At 48.2% G+C, this 21,329-nt stretch overlaps 2 protein-coding genes across 19 annotated transcripts in view; one reads left to right on the top strand and one right to left on the bottom strand.

Moving 5' to 3' along the window:
* Positions 1-13,717, top strand: part of RAPH1 (Ras association (RalGDS/AF-6) and pleckstrin homology domains 1) — a 97,902-nt gene extending 84,185 nt beyond the window's left edge. The window contains 3 exon segments of the mRNA XM_037398772.1: positions 965-1,107; positions 5,715-5,873; positions 5,875-13,717. Coding sequence (XP_037254669.1) covers positions 965-1,107; positions 5,715-5,873; positions 5,875-7,689 — 2,117 coding nt within the window. The 3' untranslated portion in view covers positions 7,690-13,717.
* A 678-nt stretch (positions 13,718-14,395) lies between these two features.
* ABI2 (abl interactor 2) overlaps positions 14,396-21,329 on the bottom strand; it is a 71,737-nt gene continuing 64,803 nt past the window's right edge. For all 18 annotated transcript variants that reach the window (XM_037398774.1, XM_037398777.1, XM_037398780.1 and 15 more), the window contains one exon: positions 14,396-20,579. In XM_037398774.1, the coding sequence (XP_037254671.1) occupies positions 20,404-20,579 (176 nt within the window). In that variant the 3' untranslated portion in view covers positions 14,396-20,403. The remainder of the gene's footprint in view (positions 20,580-21,329) is intronic.

The raw sequence follows: 21,329 nt of genomic DNA, 5'->3' as shown, positions 1-21,329 counted from the left end.
ACTCTGAACCCTTAGGCAAGTTTCATTGAAAACGGGCTATTGTGTGAAAGGGTTTTGTCCGTCACAGATACAGTCAGGAAGTAATGCTGCTGAAGTGGAAAGGTTCAGAAAGTAGCCTGTGAGAATGAGCCAAGCAAATTCAGCCAAACTGGGAAGGCACTGTGATTTTTCAACTCTGTAGCACAGCTTGCCAGGTGTAGTGCTAAATTTTCAGTTACTGACAATTTCTCCATCCAAGCTGGGTGTTTTTCTGATAAATTTTTTTTTCTTGTGAGGAGCTGAGCCACAGCCCACCAGCCATGCATGTTCTGCCAGAGCTGCAGTCCAGCCTGTGCCTAGATGCTATTTTTCCCCAGGACAGCTTGGGACTACACAGAAAGCAGGTACCAGGCTGGATAAATTGGTCTGGCAGTTGCTGCTGTTGTCTTTTCAAGATACCCTGTGGACCCAGAGCACTAGTTGTGGGATGTGCATCATTCCTTCTCTTCCCTTGAGGAATGGAGCAGGCGGAAGCAGAGCGCTGCCTTGGCTAGCATGGTTTGCCTGCCCTCAGCCGATGTCCAGTGTCTTTCTAAGGCTGCGCGGGGAAGGAATGCTGGAGAGAGCAGACTGCATGCGTTGCATGAAATGAGGCTTTTCCCAAAGCGCAGGAGTGGTTCAGTGTTTCAGAACCTATTCAACTGTGGTGTGTTTTTACTTTGCAGCGTATCTGACACGCTGTCATCTTTATGGAGCTTCAGATTTGGTTAATACCAGGGATCTGTTGCACTGTTTTGTTTTCCAGACAGAATGGGCCTGGATGTGAGCTAGAGCTTATGCAGTGGTTAGTGGGAACAATGTCCTTTGGTGGGATAACATGTTTAATGATTGTGACCACTAAAATCACACAGGGTTGCATTATAAGCACACCAACTCTACTCTTAAATTCAGAAACATATGCTAACTGTTTCTTTCTTCTAAACAGAATCTCAATCAAATCATTCTAATCAGTCTGACAGTGGAGTTTCTGACACGCAGCCAGCTGGACATGTCCGTTCCCAAAGTATTGTCACCTCCATGTTCTCCGAGGCCTGGAAACGAGGCACTCAACTGGAGGAATCCAGCAAGGTAACAAGAAGACTTTAGTTTGAGAACCAACGCCCAACAAAATGTACGAGACAGAGTGATACCTCTTCCACCTCTGTCTTGAGTGGGATTTCTTTTTTTTTTTAACTCTCTGTTATTGACATACACTGCCATATAATTGTTATTTCAGGAATCACTTTTTCAGGGAATTCAGCCTGGGAACCTTCTGTTCTTGCTGTTATTTGTGTGCACAGAGCCCTCTGTTCTTTGAAGGCATGATACAGCCCTTCCCATAGAATCCTATTCAATAATGTTGAATAAAGACAAAATAAAAAGATCAGCTGTTAACAAGTTGAATGAAATTCTTTCACTAAGATTTTCCTGCAGTTGACTAGCCACATCTTTCCATTGTAAAGATGTGAATAACTGAGACCTGAAGGCAGGTATATCCATTTAAGGAGTATTCCAGTAGTTTTTACGCAAATATTTTCTATTATATTCAGTGGAAGTGGAAATAGTAACCACAGATATGGTCAAAGCAAAAGTGCTAAAATTGACAGCAGTTGTGGATTGAGGCAGATTTGGTATCTCCTGTTGCTGGTAGAGAGTTTACAGAAGATCTGAACTCACTGAAGGTGGGGCTCAGGTCTGTCATGGTTTTGTTGGTTTTCTGTCCTTTCTGTGGTAGTTGACTGGTGTAGTTCCCAGAGAATGCTTCCAAACGCAGCAGGATTGCCGCTTAAGCTGGTTTGTTGTCAGGCGCAAAGGTATTTCCAGGCTCCTGAACAGCCGTGACGTCAGTATTAACTGCGGCAGCTACATGTGGCAGTACACTGGCAGGGTGCTGTGAGAAGCTGTCTTTACTCCTATCAGTTCTGTATCTGCCCCAGACCTCAGGTTCAAGCTAAAGAAGCAGACTTTTTAAAACTAAACCCACAGGGCACTACAACTGACATTGGTGCATCAGATAAGTAACTAAAAATAAAACGCAACATCATGTTTTCAAATAAGAAAGCACATATGGCACAATGTGAAAACTGACATGGCTGCATTCTTTGGGATTCTTAATGTTTCTGGAGTGCCTGCTGGCTTGGAAATTGTCTGATTCTAATAGTAATGTAGTCCTCAGCCCAGGAATGTAGCTTGCTAAATTGTGATCCAAATTTTTCTACTGCATGAGTGCAACACCTGGTGCATGTTCATCAGCAGATGGCTTGTGTATGTGTACAGGGTGCATCATTTCTGCAGAAGCGGGGTAGATGAGAAGGATATGGCACTTGAGGCTGTCTAGCATGTATCCAACAGAGGTGGAAGAGTAGTGCTATGAGAACTGTAACGTTACTGTTTCCTAAAGGTTTGGGTTTAATACGAAAATCTTGCCACTAAACTCTCTGTGAGGTTTTAGAAAAAAGTTTACCACAAACGGGTCACTGTTTTTATCAATTCCGTAGTGCTGCTGGCAATTACGCATTTAAATAAACCCCAAGAATTTTTGTTATCTGATTAAAACCATCTTAAAATGAAAATATTTGGACTGCTCCCTGTTGAGGCCCATCCATGTTTCAAGATTTCTTCAGTTTGAATTTTTTCCTATGCACAAATCCAAGAAAAGGTGTATTTCTCTTCCTGGTGCGTAACACAGGTGAATGGATTGCCCTAAAACTTTCAAAGAATCCAAATTAAATGAACTGTGTAAAATTATAATTCAGAGCCATGTTAAAAAATTCTGAGTAAATTGGTGACAAATTCACCTTCAGTGAAACTACAGTACATGCTTTTTTATCCTGTACAGGTCTGGCCCAAGGAATTTAACTAATAAATCACACTGGCAGTGGAAAATGTTAAACTGTGTGGCAAGAAAGGAAACGACAGTGTTGAAAAAATTGTAATTTACATGAAAAAGTAGTTGCAGTGATTGTGAGACATGCTGGTTTAGGCAGATGAGTCTCCAAACAGCTATTTCAGAAGTAGTTGTTCCACAGTGCTTTGGTGACAGAGCTGACGTCAGAAGTTCATATGGGCAGGTTGCTGCAAGTGGCAGAATTCATGGAGACTTGTCCAGCATGTCTCTCCCCGATCTGCAACAGCTCTCTCCCTCCGTGCCATCCTTGTCTCATCCCCCTCCGCCAGCCGGGCAGAAGGGAGCGTGCTTTGGCTCAGCAGGGAGGTGGCACTGAGGCTGGCCAGCCCGCCAGGCCAGCAGCCGGCTGCTCAGCCAGCGTTCTGCCTGCTTCTCCATCATTTACCGGGTGCCAGTAACTTCGTAACAGTTTCTTGAAGTTGAAAATGTGTTGAGATTTCTGTCTGTTGTATTTGACTGAAATTTGCTAACCAGTCCAAAAGTAACTGCCGTAGGAAAAGAAATGGCAAACGGACCAATTGCCAAAACTTTTCTTAGGAAAAACAGCTAAAAAAAACCCCAAAAAAGTTATTTTAAAAAATATATACTACTCTTTTTATAGCGTTTCTGATAGTTCCAGGTAGTCATGAAGATGCATGTTATAAATACGAATTGATAGTATGCAATGAGTACCTCTTCGCGAATCGCAGAAGCATGTCACATTGTTTTAAGGATGAACAAGGACAATGGTCTGTTTCAAGGTTCTGTAAACTAAAGTGTCACTGAATATGTTTCTGGCTGTGGAAATTTAATTTGATTCTGTGGAGATGGGAGGGGCTTCCCCTCCTGAGATGCACAGTACTCTTTTTCCCCTGTCCTGAGTGTTTAATTTGCTCACTGTGAAAATGACTGTCTTCAATGGATATGAGGAAAATTCCTCTCTGTTTCAAATATATGTAAGATTAAAAACCCCCACGCTTCCCAAAATGCAGGTATTCTGTCCACTCCATATTTTGAAAGAGTGCTGTTTGCCCAAAGAATACTTTATTCATCTGTTCACATTCTTCACAGTTGGGCAGTGAAGATCTCGTTATGTCTAATTTTGCTTGTGAGGTTTTGAACACGTTGTTTCAAATGGGACAACAGGCATCACCACGTGTGCTCACGGCGTGTGCGTTCTAAGTGACGAATTCAAGATTCTCCAGGGTCTTGCCATTCAGGGATAGCTGTTTTGTTATGCCTTCGTCTCCCTCTCTGTTTTATGCCGCTTTTATTTTTCCTGTTGCCTTTTGCTGTCTCAGGTGTCAAAAGCGAAGCTCAGCACAGCTAAGGTCAGCACACCCGTGGTGCCTTATACAGGGCACAATTAAGGTCAGGTGGTGCTACTTGAAAATTTATTAACCTGAGTGGTTGGGGGAATGGCAGTTTACAGACTAACGCTTGCAAGAGATCAAGATTTCTCTCCTGTGTTGTTATGTGAACACCTTGATTTAGCTCCAGAACTGTTATACTCCTGCTTTCTAGACCTAATGTGACAGGTAAAGGCACACCCCATGTGTGTTGTAAATCACCGTTTGTTGTTTCTGATTCTAATTCTTTTGGTGGTGTTCTGCCCATAGAGAAACTTTGTGCACCTGTGTTTAGAACAAAGTGATACGCAAACCTGCTCATACAGTGCAAATGAGCGTAATTGGGCTGACTTGTGGCAAAGTATCTACTAATGAAGCATAGGTGCCCAGTGTGGTCAGTTGCTATGTTGGTGATGTATTTCTAACGCTTGTTTGGGTTCTGTGCCGTGCACTGTGAAATTCACAGCTTGGCTTGTAGCTAAACCACTTTGTATTAGGAGGATGTTTGTAAACTTGAGTAATGCAATTATGTTTTTAATTTTTTAACAGGAATGTAGGCTTACAGGTTTAGAAAAACAATTTTAACTTGAGCAAAACCCAACCAGTAGACTAAAACATTGCCTGCGGCTTTCCCATTGCTCCTTCCCTTAGCTTTTCCCTGTCTTTCTTTTTCTGCTTAACGTAATAGTTGCATGTAGAGCTTTTCTTTCAGAATCTAACTTTCTTTTGCAGATTTCTAAACGTTTCCTTCTGGGAAAATTTTCCTAGGAAACCTCAGTTCTCCCTCTCTTTCCTCATTTTTTTTCCTTGCCAGTCTTGGATGTCAGAGCATGTGGAGTAGGTGGATCTCAGTAGTATTCCTGCTTAGAGCTTGCCCTTCATATGTTTTGGAGCCGCTCAGGATTTCTGCGTTTTGTAACACTGAGCAGTGTAAGGCCTGAGCTAACCAATGTAAAGCGTGGCAAATGCTCTGGGAGGCACGTATGGTTTAACCCTAGTCTTCCCGAGCTGAGGAGATGCCCGTGGAGTCTCGCTCTGCCTGACGTCCTCTGTCAGGCCTGTGGCGCTCTGGGGAGCGCTCTCCTTGGGTCACTGGCCCAGAGGAGGGCCAGCACTTCTCACTGGGCGCAGCTGCCTGCCCCACAGAAGCCACACGGCTGGGGTGTTGTTTCCTCCCCGACATTCAGCCTAGCCCGGTAGACCTGGCCGCGCTGGCCTTGCCCGCCGCCCCCCGCCTGCCCGGCAGGCTGCATGCTCCCGGCTTCTCAGCGCGCAGAACCGGCTCTTGCTGCGTTGTTTTGCTAATGCTTCCTGCATGCTGTAATCTGCCGCTTAATTTGTAATGACAGGCACATGTAGACCTTGACTTTATAATCTCTTTGTCTCCTTCCCTCCCTCCCTCTCTCTTATCTTTTTCTTTTTCTCCCTTTCCACTTCTACTAAAAATCCCTTCCCCATAGGCCCGTGTGGAGCCCGCAGGTCGGCCCTTCGCGTCTGCGGCACCTCCTGTGTCCCCACAGACAAAAGTGGCGACCCCCTACACAGCATCACAGCCGTCCCCTCCGCTGCCCCCGCCGCCCCCCCCACCTCCCCCTCCCCCTCCCCCGCCCCCCCCCCCGCCCCCCCCCGCCCCTCCCCAGCCAGGCCGCCCCATCTGCAGGCTCACCCGCCACCATGTTTGTCAAGTACAGCACCATCACCAGGCTGCAGAACGCTGCCCAGCACGGCGGGCCCTTTTCCAAAGCTCCTGCTGCACAGCAGCCCCCCCCGCCCCCCCCGCCCTCAGGAAAGCCGCAGATACTGGTGCCCCCCAACGGGGTCATGCCGCCCCCGCCGCCTCCCCCGCCTCCCCCCACACCCGGCTCGGCCATGGCGCAGCTGAAGCCGGCACCTTGTGCCCCCTCTGTGCCACAGTTCACGCCGCCGCCGCCCCCCCCCAAAATCCATCAGGTTCAACCAAACATAGGCCAGGCCACTGCCACGTCCTTGTTGCCGCCGCCTCCTCCTCCAGTGCCGGCCCCGCCACCACCCCAGGCTCCCCCAAAGCCTGTCATGGCAGCTCTCCCCCCACAGCCTGGTGGGAAGGCGGGGTCGCCGGGGGTCACACATGTCACCCCCCCGGTGCCAGCTCCCTTGCCCCTTGCAATAAAAAAACAGCCAAGTGTCACCTCTCCCCAGGTGCCCCCACTGCCCCCAGCCCCTCCCAGTCCCGCTCCCCCGCCGACGTTCCCAAAGCAGCAGAGTTTCTCTGTGAAGCCCCCTCCGTCCCCTCAGTCCCCAGTGCCATCGGTGGTGAAGCAGATAGCCAGCCAGTTCCCACCCCCCCCCGCCCCGCCTGCCGCGGAGCCCCAGCCTCTGAAACCCCTTCCACTGAGCGGGGCGCCGCAGTCGCCTCCAGCAGTGAAGGCGAAGCCCAAATGGCAGCCCGCTTTGGCTCCCTCACCAGATTTCCCTCCTCCTCCACCAGAGAGCAGCTTAGTGTTTCCTCCTCCACCTCCTTCCCCGGCTTCCTCTGCAGGTTCTCCCCCCCCTGACAAGTCAGGGTCTCCAGTCAAAAAGACCAGCAAGACATCAAGCCCCGGAGGGAAGAAACCACCTCCGACACCTCAGCGAAACTCCAGCATCAAGTCTGCCAGCTCCACTGAGTACCACGAGTCCAAGAGACCTTCGGTGGACCGCCTTGTCAGCAAATTTGCACACCCACCAGAGCCGTCAGGGTCTCCTTCCAAGGAGTCGTCACCTCCTGCAGCCCCTCCGAAGCCAGGAAAGCTCAACCTCTCTGGGGTGAGCCTGCCCATTGTCCTTCCGCAAGGAGGGATCCCAGCCAAGGCTCCTGCTCCGGGCATGTCTGGGAAGGAACCTGTGGTCGAATTCCCTTCACCACCATCCGACTCAGACTTTCCACCGCCGCCGCCTGAAATAGATCTTCCTCTCCCGCCGGTTGAGATCCCATCCGTGTTTTCAGGCAGCACCTCCCCAAAAGTCGCCGTTGTCAATCCCCAGCCTCAGGCATGGTCAAAACCGTCTGTGAAAAAAGCCCCGCCGCCCACGCGTCCCAAGCGGAACGACAGCACCCGACTGACGCAGGCGGAGGCCGCAGAGCCACCAGGGCCAGCAGGCCCTCAAGTGCCCACTTCACCCAAGTCCAGCCTTAGCGTTCAGCCGGGATTCCTGGCCGACCTCAACCGGACGCTGCAGCGGAAATCCATCACCCGGCACGGCTCCCTCTCCTCCGCGCGCATGTCCAGGGCAGAGCCCACGGCCACCATGGACGACATGGCCCTGCCTCCACCGCCGCCAGAGCTGCTGGCTGACCAGCAGAAGACGAGCAGCTTTGGGGGCAGTCATATATCTGGCTATGCAACGTTACGGAGGGGGCCGCCCCCTGCACCTCCCAAAAGAGATCAGAACACCAAGCTGTCGCGGGACTGGTAGTCGGTCCCCAAGGGCCCGTGCTTTCCGTGACTTGGCCGCTCTGGGATCGGCCAGCCTGTGATCTTGCGCACTTGGAGACAACGCGGGGATGTGGATGATAGCCCCGTCAAAAGAGGTGATCTCAAACCATAGCTAAGGCTAAATGTAAAGACATTCCCCTTTTGTGGCTAGGCCCGAAAAGTCGGGAGCTTGGGGCTGCTGATACTTTATTGGGAGTGGTGGGTAGAGAGGCACTGACTTACCCTTTCAGTTTCTTTTACCCTTCATATGGATTGGACCAAAAGCCCATTTTCTTACTTTTTCTGCATTTAGGGGAGAGTAGGAGGTAATTTTTTGTAGCGTCTGTCCACGTGAGACATGTTTGTGCATGTATTATAAGTGTAGGTATATAATATATTGTGCTATATTTCGTCGCAATTATAGAAGATAACCAGAATGTTTTTGTAGAATCGTATTTATTGTTTCAGTCACTATATTATCTGGAATTGGACTCTGTAACTAGGCAAATCTTACCACAAAGGTGAAGATGTAGGGGGCACCGCAAAGAAAGGCAGAAAAATAACACCCACCCCCAAACCTCTTAGCAGTTTGTGGTGGGTAAGTGGTGCAGAGCTGAGGTGTTCTGCTAGTAACTGTACATTGTCCAGTGGTTGAAAAGTACAGATGCAACATACCAAAACATTCTGGTCATAGTACTACTGAAAATGAGTGTGTTCTGAGGAGGAAAATAGATTTTATATATAGTGGGCTGGAGTGAAATATATTTATACTATAAAGAGCCTCCCCCTCCCTTCCAAATAGTTTAAAATTATACACTGCTACAAATTCTTTCAGAGTCCATGCAGTAAGTAGGATAAATATATATTATTCCAATCCGTCGTGCATTCTAACTTTATAGTAGGCTCAGACATTTGTTTCTATGGCTGAAGATGAATATATTTGTGTTAACCCCTTCTGAAAGCTGCCAGGACTCCTGCAATCGATGCCGACCCACACCGGTACGTCACTTGTACGTGTAATTCTTACCCTGAACGAGCAGGTAGGTTTCTGTGGAGAGCACTGTGTTCTCGCACAGGCGTACACAGCGTACAGTCTCCCCTTGTCTGTGCCTGGTAAGATGTGTTATCTTTACAACAACAAGTGTCTGGAAACATTTAAAGAAAGTATTGTTTGTAATTCATTAGAAACCGTCAGGGAACTTCCCCTTCGGAAAGTAGAGAAGGGAGTGGTAAATTCAGGCCAAGCGCAGTGGGAATTCTCTCTTTTCTTTGACCCGCCGGAGACGGCAACCAATAAAATCTGTTAATTACAAAGTTGCACTTCTAGCAGTCAAGGGAGAAGACTGGAAAAAAAAAAACCAAACAAACCCAACCCTGAGAGGCAATAACATTTGCTGGTACTTTATTTTAAGGACCCATATGAGCAGGAAATAAGACCATGTATTTGCTTTTGTGTTTTCGCTCGCCATCGATTCACAGTCAATCACCGTATCAAGTACTAGAGCCCTTTCTCTTGTACTTCAGTAGCTGGATTGTACAGTCCTACCCACGTATTCAGACGTTGTGATAAGGTAGTATAGTTAGCGTAAGTGGTCTTATGTATCATGCATGTTCATTACAGGGGGGTGGTACGCAGCCTTTGTAAAGTAACTACAGTCCTTGGACTGTACCTACCCTATCCTCTGTTGTGGCAACTTCCCTCGTCACCACGGGGATACTGTCAAGGCTGAGATAGCAAATGATCTTACTGTTTGTCTAATTTTTCTCCTCCAAAAGCAAATTTTAAATGCTTTCTTTCCCCCAAAGAATGAAACAAAGGAAGTAGCTTGACCTGACAGTATCCTCAAGTGTGTAAAAAAGATGTAAACTAATCTCCATCACAGTAATTCAGGCTGATAGATTTAAGAAATATTGTGACAGTGTCCCCCATTCCTTTTTTTTTTTATAAAGCGTTTTTAAAATCCAAATAAGAAAATAAATGTCTTTGTGAATACTTTATGAATAGGAGAAAAAGCTTTGCTAATTAGAGGGGGGGAAATGACACATCTATAACTATATAGTTTTAAATAAGTACATCGTGAAAAGAGAAAAATTAATGGTGCTGTCTCTGCTGACCTGTTTCATATGATTTTTTTAAAATCTGTTTCAGCACCTCTGGAAATTGTTTTAATATTTCAGACTAGTTTTTTTGAGCAATAAGAGTATATACCATTGTGTGCATTTTTAAAGCACTGCTATGGAAAGGCACTTTTTTGTATCTTTCAAATTGTTCACAAAGTTTTGTTTCTACTATTTTTGTGCTTATGAAGTGTCCTTAAAAGCATTTGCATTGTTGATTTTAAGCGTGCTCAGTGTAGCTGGCGAATAACTTCCTAGGAAGGTTGTCAAGCTGCACTGCAGTTCATGGGTGCTGTAATCTTCAACGTTGGTCCTCTTGCTGCCTTGTACTGCAGCAGCTCCTGGGGCTCATACCCACCAGTGGCGCGAAAGGTGCGCAGATACAGTCGTAACGCCCCAGCTGTTAGCGATGGTGGGTAAGTGGGCATGTTCTCCTGCTCCCTGGCAAGGTGCGGCTGGGCTGACGCAGCCTGTGCGCCCAGGTGAGAGCAGTCGGGGAATTCTGCTTGCCCCATCTGTTTTTCTTTGCCCCCCTTCCCCCAGAACAGCTCCACTGGTGTGTGTCGGTTCCAGCCCTTTTTCTTTTGTTCATTCAGTGCGGGTACCTCTGGGCTTTAGACGTGGCAGAGCAATGTTTTGAGTGCAATTTCTTCAGAGGCATTTGAGCTTTGTTCTCATTTTCCTGTGCCCAAGTTCATTTCCTCAGTATCCCTCCCTAGATGATGAGTCCATGCTTACTACTGCAGGCTGCTACACAGCTTGCTGGGAGAGAGAAGTTTAACTCTTAAGTTTGCAGCAAAACGAATGAGCGTCAGCAAAGGTGGCACCCAGTATTCCTTCCTAAGCCAGCAGTGATACAGAAATACAGTGAGTGGCTGCAACTTGTTTTCTCTCAGCTGAGCACTGAAATTTGGCTACAGTATGGTTCAGACAGCCTGGTTGCCTCTTCCGCTTACGAGACCCCTTCCTTATAACTTGCTGTTCCAGGGTATTTACTGGTCTTGTGACAGTAAATATTTATGCCTTATTTGCAAGCAAGTTGTTTTCCCCCATCTGCACTGGTTTCATAATTGCTCCGTTTATTTAAATCGGAAAACAAAGGGGCCAGATCTCAGACACAGAGCGTGCCGCAAACACGGGCTGTAACCCTTTGGGCACTGTTAAAATGAGCGTGTGAGGGCTGAGCTTTCGCGCCCTGGACACAAAGGCAGCAGCTGCTTCGATTCTGACATGTTGAGCGTACAGCTGCAGCGGTGTGACATGATGAAGTGCCTGCCCTTCACACCTATTAAGGTGGGTGTCTGGGGAAGCCCTGCCGCTGCAGGGGCAGCTGCGAGCGTACAGCTGCATTCGTCAATCTGTCCCAGCTTTGGTCTCCATTTCCTCTCTGCCACGCAGCGGTAGCAGCCACCTCTGTGAGCAGCAGGGCCCTCCTGTTCAGCCAGGTTTCACTGTGCCTGCAGCACAGGTGTAGAAAGCCGGGAGCGAGTCCCTTCCGACACATCTATTGTAATTCAGGTCTTGGAGTTGCTTTAGAAGGGTCTTACATCAGCACTAGTCCCAGAGGAGAAATTATTTTAAAAAACAACTACAGGTTCTAAACAAACCACAGGCAGCGTGTTTGAGGCGGGTATGCCAGGGGTTCCGTTTAGTCTTTCAAAACCTGTGGCTAGGGGAGGAGGTCAGGCGCGTGTCTCACAATAAAATAATCTTGTTGTTTTCTGTGGAAGAGGACAGCTCCTGCTCCACCCTGTGCAGTGGTCTCCTGCAGCAAAACCACCACTGCTGGCTCTGACTTGGTGCACGACCTCAAAGCCAAAGAGCTCCTCTCCTGAACTTACTCTGCAGTTTCCTGCAGGGCAACAGTGACCGACTGACACATCAGGGAAACAAAGTGAAGGTACCTGGATCACTTTGGTTTCAGGTCTGATGGGAGAGGGAGCAGTTTTCTCAACAAGTGCATTTTAAGATTTACTGTTCTGGACTTGCACATTTAAAGGTTTTCTGATTTCTTCTTTCTGTGTCCTTAGGCAACCAGGTAGATCAGCTCAGAGATAAAGTATGACCAGTTTTTCTCTGAGTTAAAATTATTTTTTGCAGAGTTTGAGGAACCAAAAGTGCCATTTCAACAGCAAAAGGGCAAAAGAGAAATCTTCCCGTTTATTACAGAAACTGCACAGAACTAAACTGTTTTACTTCAGTGGTACCATCGCAGGTAAATTTCTTTCCTATTCAAATTAAGATTGTAAGTGGGTCATGCTATTGAGTATTGCTTAAATACAGTCATGTCAAAATCAGTTGCACTCCAGGAAAGCAATAGAGAAGGTAGTGAGGGTGCAGCCAGAACGTGAGTTTGGGTTTTTCCTCCTTTTTCCATTGTCAAGGTGTAGCTTACATACCTGTTCAAACAGCGCTCCTCATTTGGAGGTGAGAGGAGTGGGAAGTTTTGCATTCTCTTGCACAACTGGAGCAGACTCCAGATGGGATCGTTTCTCTTAGACCATTTTATAGTGTGCTGGTTGGTTTTAAGCGTTTGTTTTGAAAGAGTAAGTTTGTCTCAAGTTCAGTGATCTTCCTTTCTGAATTCTTTTTGTTCTGTCAATTAAAATGTCCGTGAAGACTGACAAAACCAGTGTTGGGTTGCAGGGGTCAGCACTCTCCAATACTGTGATCCGCTGAGTCACAGGCTCTGTCTAGTTTTGAAAAGTTTAGGACACTAAACTGCAAATGAGGCGACGGCACATGCTTATCCCTTACAACGTAAATTTAAAGTAATTGCCACGAACATGGGAAAAATTGCGATTTGGGTAATGACTGCTCGGTGCTCAGAGGTGCTCAACAGGGCAAGGACTCCGTGAGCTCTGTTCCTCAGAACTGCGTATCTTCGGTGAGGAGAGCGAGAGCAGTTGGAAGGGCAGGAGGAACAGGAACTAGTGCTGTACGCACAGTCCCTCACAGCAGGGTTTAGCAAGGGAAATGAGAAGGAACTTGAGTAACAGATTTTGGACACACCCCCCCTCCCCCTTATTTACATGCTTAAAGGCATCCTGTCTTCTAGAAGACTTGGGAATTGAACCAACAAACTGTTCCTTACAGTGGAAAATAGGTCCCTCCCATGTTTCCCAAGATGCCAAAGATGCATTCAGAGCTAAATTCCAGGTACGCAGATGTGCACGAAGTGCTTGCATCTCCCCAGGTCAGCTGCCAGGAGCTCAAGTGCTGCCGATTTGCAGCAGCTGTTGGTGAGAGAACAGGGCTGCCAGTGCTCGCTGTTGTGCCTCTCCTGCCTTTCACCAACACTGGTACCTGGGTACACATTTGCAGGGGGCAGGGGCAAACGGACCCGTGCCCAGGGCTCCCGGCTGCTGAATTGGTCCTTCTAAAAGGAAAACTAAACACTTTGTCACAAGTTGTAATTGCAGATCTTAGGTCTCCTTCTAGTGGACTGCAGTGGACCAGAAATGAGAGCAGCAGGTTGTTTTATGGCTTACACTAATTGTTAGCAGTCACTGGTGATATTCTGTATAATACTGGGGATGCAAATGTAAGAAAAAAAGTGTCATTGCAATGATGATTTGTCTGTGCAGCAAGCTTGTGCTGAGTGCTGTAAATACATTCATGTTTACTGCTTTAAAAAGAAAATTGCACATTTTATCTTTCAATGGGATTGCCTCCCCTCTTCTTCCCTTTTCAAAAAAAAAATCAAAGCTCTTTTTAGACTGATAGCTTCAGGTTGGGGGGAGCTTTGCCATATTATAAATATATATATAAATATATGTATAAATATACTTTTTTAAGCATGGGAGAGGACAAAAGAAATACTACGTTATAGAGTACCCAATATAGATCATTATACAATGGAATATGCACAATTCAATAAAGATGTAGTTAAATTTAATTATCTGTTTTAATCCTCTGTCTTGCCATGAGTTCAGAACCCACATTGTGTTCTGAGGGCATCAGTGGTTCCCCCGCCGTAGGGGTCAGGTATCTGATGGCCTGGAAGTTACCATTTATATACTCACTCTCAATAAAATTGCTTTTTATTGTTCCTTTGCACAGTTCTTTCTGGTGGGTGAGCTGGCCGTACCAGCAGCATGGTGCACACCAACTGCAGGTCTAAAGAGGACTCACTGGGTGCGAAGGCTCACCTCTCCCCTCTGCCTCCTCCCTCAGGCCTGCAGAGTCCTCTGCAGCCCTGCTCGTGCAGGATTGCTGATGGCCGGTAAGTGTTGCTGCGGCCCCTCTCTGGGGTCCCCTGAGGGAATTCAGCTCTGGTCACCTCCTCCTGGGCTACACGCGCAGGCTGGCCCTGCGGCAGCTGCAGCTTTTACAGCCGAGATTTGAGGCGTTACGTTAGTGGCGATTACAGGGCACGAGCAGGCGCACAGAGAGGAGCTGCGGGAGGAGGGCAGCAGGCTGGATGCCAGGGATCGTACCTTTGCTGCGGGAGGTGCTGCACTTGGAGCTCCTCGGTGATGCGCTCCTGCATACACCAGCGACATCCCTGCGCTCACCGTGTTGAAAAGTCTGTAGCCAAAGACAAAAGTACGTGACGCGGCAGCGGCACGCTCACAGAACACATGGGGTGTGCTTTGTTCTTTTTATTTAGGGCTCGTAACAAGAGGGTTTAGTACACAGCAACAGTTAATTCCAAGTACAATTAAAAAAATTTAAAAATTGGGTTTTGCACTCACTGGAAGGTGGTTCAAATGGCACACACAATAAAACGTTACTGGCGGCATACAGCTCCCCAGAGTCCTGCGGGCTTGGTCATTTACAGTGGGCTCTGCACTCATCCACCGCATCGGCAGTGCCAAAAGCAAAAGCACAGCGTGCTGCTCCTGCGACTGCAGACCAGAGGGGCGGGGTGGGGGTGGGGGGTAATCTGCTTTCAGAAAAAAGTGCATGGACAAAATCCATGTTAGACACTGACATTTCCAGAGAATTCATAGAAACTACTTGTCCATGCAAGTTGCAAAAGACACTTTTTCAAATGTGAAAAGAAGCACTTGTTCTTTACAAAAAAAAAAAAAAAAATATCTCAGACATGTCAGCACTTTACCAAGGCGCTGTAATGGAAATGAATTTTTACACAGCTCTTCCTCATTAGTCAATAGCGGTAGGGTTTTTCTGAGGTTTTAAGAGAAACTGGAACAAAGGTACTGCACACGTTTCAGCAGCCACCACCGCAGTCGGTGTTCAGCGGGGTGTAGGCTTACCTCACCTTTGGACAACAGGCTACTGCTGACATTACTGTACGTCTTGTAATAAGCAAAGTTGCTAACACAACTGTTTAGAGTACCAGAGAAAAACACTTCCTGCACAGGCAGGAGACTGCACGAAGCACATGGGTGTGTGGGGTTTGTTTAATGAAAGCAGCAGAACACCATGGTCAGTGAATTATTCGTTGTAACAGCAGTTGGCAAACCTTGGCCACATCAAGCTTTTAGTAACCTTCCCATAGACTGAGGTGGGGCTCCCACCCTTCTTGCAGTTTCGAATCAAAAGCAGATCAACAGGACTGTTACTACACACTGGCTTCAGCTCCTAGGGGGAAAACAAAAAAACCAACCAACCAACACCCAGCCACAAACTGTTCCCTTCTTGCACTACTCTGACCTGTGTAACACCCTTTTACCGGCAAAAGGTGGCAGAGCCCAATACTGAGAGCTGCCAAAAGCTGGGGAAAGTGAATCTACCTGTAAGCGCAGTAAATTGCTGAGAGCAGCACCCCATACACTGTAGCCCATCACCTGCTCGCCAGTGCTCAGTTTACACCATCTTCTCCCGCGATTAGGGCTGCAAATACTTCCCTTAGCGAATGCAACAGCACCCCACATTTCCAACCGCCACTGCTGTCAACGCAAGAACTGAAGTCTCTGCCCGGGGTGTGTAATGCCTCTGAAACGCTGCAGTGCTCGAGCAGTGACTCTGTGCTCTCAATGCAAGTACCGCTCACCCTAGGACCCACAGCACCGTGGTCTTTCCAACAGCAGCTTCTAGTAGCTTCCAACATTTTGCCCTGCAGAGAATACAGACTCCACTTGTGTGACAAGATGTCCTGTCCCAGCTCTGGGAGGAGAAGCTCTGTAAATGCCCCCAGTTTACTAACCCACAAAAAGTCCCATCCTTTCCAGAAAGGAAAACTTGAAAGTTTTGGTTTTGATTTATGCCTGAAGGCCAGGGACATAACTAAGAAAGAGAGCTCATTTCCAGCAGAGAGGCACAGCTGCAGTGCGTGCTAGGAAGATGGTGGAAGTTGCTGGGCAGAGCACAGCATTAAATCACTATCGGGCACAGGTGGGAGACACTATAAGAGCACAACAGCTGGTATCAGTGTACAACCCCCTCTTCCACCTCTATTCAACAATGATGCCGATACACAGCAGGCAGGCAGCCTACCCTCTGCCAGAAAAGGAGCATCAGTCCTGCCGCTGCCTCACTTTCTTTGCCTGATCAACTGAAACGCCCTGGATAGAAGTGCCGCTTTTCAGAAGCTGCATCACTGCCAATGTCAGCGTTGGCTGTCACCAAGATCCCTCAGCAGCAAAGAAAGAAGAAAACGCCCAGGAGCTGTGAAAGGAGACCAAAACTGCTCCAGCAAGAACTAGCTGGGTCTAAGCCTCCCTGGCACCCAATGGTAAAACACCCAGCCGCAGACTGCTCCAGCCGCTTTCAGAAACACCCAACTCCACTAGCGCCAAGGACAAGCCAAGCCCCAGAAATGTGGTCAGCCCCCGGTAACACGCACCAAGCTCTGCCATCTACCTTGGGGGCACACTGCACCTCGTGTCCTCCAGCGAGAGCAATGGCTCTTCAGTGCATTGGTGGCTGCCTGTGTCAACAGTCAGTCCAGCAAGTCTTCAGGCATTGCTTCAGCTCTCTGGTGCCCACGCCAGCCAGCAGGCACGCGCTCACACCATCTGGATGCTCAAGTGCAAAATTTGCTGCTTGCCTCTCCTGCCCCTCTCCGCCCTCTGCTGCAACAGCCAGTGAGAGAAACAAAACACATGAATCCATTGGGAGGGGGTGGGGGGTGAGACACATGCAGCCTCAGCCATCCTTCTTAGGCTGGAAAGGAGGCACCAAAACCACCTGCTTCAGCACTAGATGGGGACAGACTCAGTCAGACACCTCCTCTCACGCAGGCACATTGCAGAGAGGCAGCTGTAGTTAATAGCTTTGTCCCCGGGGTTAAGGGCAAGAAACAAATCTCTGATACAGCAAACCAAGGCAAAAACACCACTAGAGGATGCTGACTGACTTCTGTGCTGACCGGTTTCTGTGCACTATGAAAGCAGATGGCTGGGCTAAGGCAGCTCTCACAAAGGACACACATACTCATTTTGGCCGTACGGCACTCTTTGGGCTAATCTGGAGGGTCTCCTTCCCCCACCTCACATACCTCTCATGCTGCTGATTCAACAGCCTGTGATGCTGAACAGCATCAGCTGTGGCAGCAAAACTCAGTGATGAGATGTGCATCTTTTTGAAACAGAGGTGTTTCTCCCTGTCCCGCCCCCATTCTCCACCCCCTTTTAAAGTCAACATGTAAATTAAAAAGGGGCAGGGGGAGAAGGTTTTGGAGAAGTACAAGGGACAAAACTGGAAACACGACCCTCACTGACTTTACTAGCATGCAATCTATGTAACATTAATATACAAAGCCTGTTTACCTTGGCCTGGTCTATGATCATTACATCACATCATCCCCAAACAAGCCACAGAATTAAAGTCTGTACAAAATAAAAAATATGCATAAAACTCAAGTTTTCGCTACTTTAGTACTGTATAATAAAGCATAAAACCAGCAGGAGGTGACCTAAAAGTTTCCATCCACAGCAGCTCTTGCAGGATAAACAATTCCACATGCTATCAGCAGGGACTGAACTAACCTCTGGCTCATCAGACCAAAACCAGTTCTCTAAGGAGCTTCACGCATTCCACTTGCAAGGTTTTGCAGCCTCATCTTCTGTGCCAAGCTCCGGCAAGTGTTCAGCACTTCCCCGAGTTCACAGCGCAAAACACTTCCAAGCTGGCTGGAGATTAAGGACACAAGTGTGTATCACACGCAGCAGAAGTTAAGCTATCCACCCATCCAGCTGCCAGAAGTACTCAAGCGCATGCTCTTACTCAGACTTACACGTCTCGCTAATGCGTGACCTCCCAGCCGGAGCATGGGTGCACAGGGAGAGGTTCAGCTCTCGTTTAGTAACTCACAAAGCTGCCATAACGCCACGCGTTTGAGCACCGTGTGCTCAGTCTTTACCACAAACATACCCAGGGCAAGAGAAACGTGGAAAGCTCTGATAGTCCTGGAAGGCACAGCCACCCTGTGAGCACCAAAGGCTTGTGCAGTGTTGCTGCTCGGTCACCCGGGCCGCTGGATGGGCTGCAAGCACCACCTCTCTGTGCAAAGAGCGTAGACCTGCCGCGTAACACTGGGAACAGCCACCCCAGTGACTGCACGGCCACTGTTTCCAGGCTTCCCCCCAGAGGAACGGCAGGCCGAGGGAACCGAACACGGCTGCCTCCGCTAGTCCTGCTGCGAGAGACAGGTCTTCAGGGAGGAAGGTGGAAGGATATCTGGCTAACGCTCACGCCAAACAATGCTGCCAGCTTCCAGAATGGAGACAGCAGTGTCCTGGCTACGCGGGCTGTGGACCGAGCAGGGGAGAAAGTAACTTCCCTCTTCTCACCAGTTTCTTCAAAGCTGTACCTCCCGTAGGCTTCAACCAAACTAGTTCCTTACACACACCCTTCCACAAGCTCACAGCAGGGTGATCACACTCACCCACGTCCCACAAACACACCTCACCCGTTCGTTTCCTCGTTTTCCCCCTGGAGCAGCTATGGCACCTCCCTGGCCAGGTCTGTACCACACCTGCACCTCCATCCTGACATCACACGCACCACCCAGCAAGGGGACTGGGCCCGTCGCCTGCATCGGTGCCAAGAGGATCACAAACCCAGCCCCAGCAGTGCTCTCCTGTGCGCTGCTCTGCCTCGGGACACAGCGGCAGCGTTGTCTGCCTTTGACAAGCTACTGCTGGTACCAGCTGGAACCTGGCCAGGTGACAGTCAAAAGCTGTCCAGGAAGATGCCCTGGCCCAGGAGGGATACAGGGATACGTGATACAGCGATTAGCTCAATTCGCAGGCTAAGAGGACCGCAACAGGGCATTTAATAAACTCACCTGTCAATGCATGACATTTACCCAGAGATAACGTTTAGTCCTTCCTGAGGGCAGACTAGTACAGCCGTCACTTCACACTGATCTGCTAGGCAAACCACGGAGCAGAGTTTTAACTGAGACTAGATTAAGAAGCAAACTATCAACACAAGGGGCTACAGAGCCTTCACCTGGTATTACTCCACCCCAGATCCACCAGTACAGCTCAAAATATCTATTTCTTTATAATAGGAGTGGGCTGGGGGAAGAGCTAGGACTACTACTAGTTACTGCTTGGATTTCCATGGGAAACCAGTACACACAACAGCCCTTTTTACTTCCACTGAAGAGATTTTGGCAACAGACATGAAGACGACAATTGCCGTTTGTCCTGCCTCTGCACAGGGCTCTCACAGTACATATGCAAATCTAGTCATCAAGTACAAAATAGCCAATTTACAATACCTGATTGGATTTTTAAGATTACATTGTGCATAAGACTAAAGTTGGGGTTAAGTTTCTCTAGTGCAAGCAGGCGTGAGCAGATTTGAACCTTAGATCACAGCCCCTAGAGTTTACCCTCAAACCCCAGGAGGACCTGTAAACTTTGTTTTGCCTTCACCGTCAACAGCATCTGTGAGTTCTGTTTAATCCGGCAGCACCCATGGCCAGCAGCTCGCTGTGGAGAGGAGCACATTTACATCAGTGCAGAACACAAAACAAACGTGTGGCATTCAAAAGATGAGGAAATGGGGGTGGGCTGCACCCATCTTAATTGTCTAAACTGAAAGGTGAGTGAATGAAAGCCAGCTCTGTGTGCCCACGTCAGCCTACATGTGCAGAGCAGCTGCAGAAGTGTTTACGCTAAAGATGTGTCCAACTATCTGGAAAGCAGTTACAGGAATGGCTCTGTGTAGAAATCCCAGTGTTTCCTAGTACACGACTGTTCTTCCAGCTGCACAGGAGTGTTGTGTAGAAACAGGAGGGATGTCCACTGGCCAGTAACCCTTCACTGCAAGCATCCAGGACATCCCAAGCGCCAGGCACTGCTGCAAAGGGTAGTACCACGAGGGCACACAGGATTCCTGAGACAGATCCCAAAGCCTGTCAGAAGTCAGAATTCGAGTGAAGTATCAGCTACTCAAGGAGTTTGTTACATCTGAATGGGTCAGCTTAATTCAAGGTCAGATGGCTCAGGACAGCCTCTGCTGGCAGCAGGAAGAGCCATTGGTTCAAACAAATCACTATTGTTTTATAATGGGGAGGGTGCGGGGAGGGGGACCAAAGAAAAAAACCCAAAAGAGTGGTTGTTACAATTATCCTTCATTCAGTTACACTGGATGGGGCCCCAGAGGCTGGTGGAGATCCAGGAAGCCCTGCCAGCTCCTGCAGCAGGAGATGCGGCGTTCTGTCCTCTAGTCTTCACTCCGAGTAATGCATGATCGACTCCACATAGTTCCCTGGGAAGAGCCCTGTCACTCCATTCATGACTCCCTCATACCAGCCGTCATCGTTTTTCTTGATGACATAAATGATGGCACCTTCCTGAAATGAGAGCTCATCTTCTTTGTCCTTTGTGTAGTCGTAGATCGCCACCACTAGGAAAGAACAGAGCATAACTGTTAGGAGAGGTACAGGGAGGAAGACAAAAATGAACCCACCTCCTACAAAGTTCTCCACATTCAAGGCAGTCTGGGAGAACTGCACTGCCTCACCTCTGTGTGCAGAATGACCTGCTGGGAGGGGCAGATTCTTCCAACCCCTTTTACAAGAGCTCATGCTTTGAAGCACATGAGCCAGAACTACTTTAACTCTTCTATTTCCAGATCCAGCAGAAGAAAGGGTTGCAAATACACGATAAACTTCTGGTGTGGAATGATACAAGGAGGCCAATGGAACTCCCCGTGACTGTGACCACTCAGACCTACTCCAAGACTCATGTATTATATATAAGTGCTACACCAGATCTCTGCACAACTAACAGTCAACAGGAAAACGTGGCAGAGGGAGAGTAATAAGAGCTCTCTTCAGATCACAGACAGAATGAGCCAAGGCTGATGTCCCAGGCTTCCATCTACCTTAGCTACCCCCACATCTAAACCTGTAAAATGTGTACGTGCAGTCCCAACATGTTGCTAGAAGTCACTCCCAGTGTGTGTATATATATAATATATACAGTGCCAAGGTGGGTGAGTCCCTGTTAAGGGCTAGGGAGAAGTAAGGGTGGGTCTCTGAAACAGAATGTATGCCTGCTGTATCAGGACATCTTTCCCACAGCTGCAGAGTATTTTACTGAAGGCACAAAAGCTTTTAGGAAAGTCAAAGAAATTGAACAAAGCACTGGCAAA

The sequence above is a fragment of the Falco rusticolus genome, chromosome 8 (assembly GCF_015220075.1).
Source record: "Falco rusticolus isolate bFalRus1 chromosome 8, bFalRus1.pri, whole genome shotgun sequence".
In the NCBI taxonomy this organism is placed as follows: domain Eukaryota; kingdom Metazoa; phylum Chordata; class Aves; order Falconiformes; family Falconidae; genus Falco; species Falco rusticolus.
Note: the sequence above shows the minus strand (reverse complement) of the source record. Positions and strands in the feature narration are given on the sequence as shown.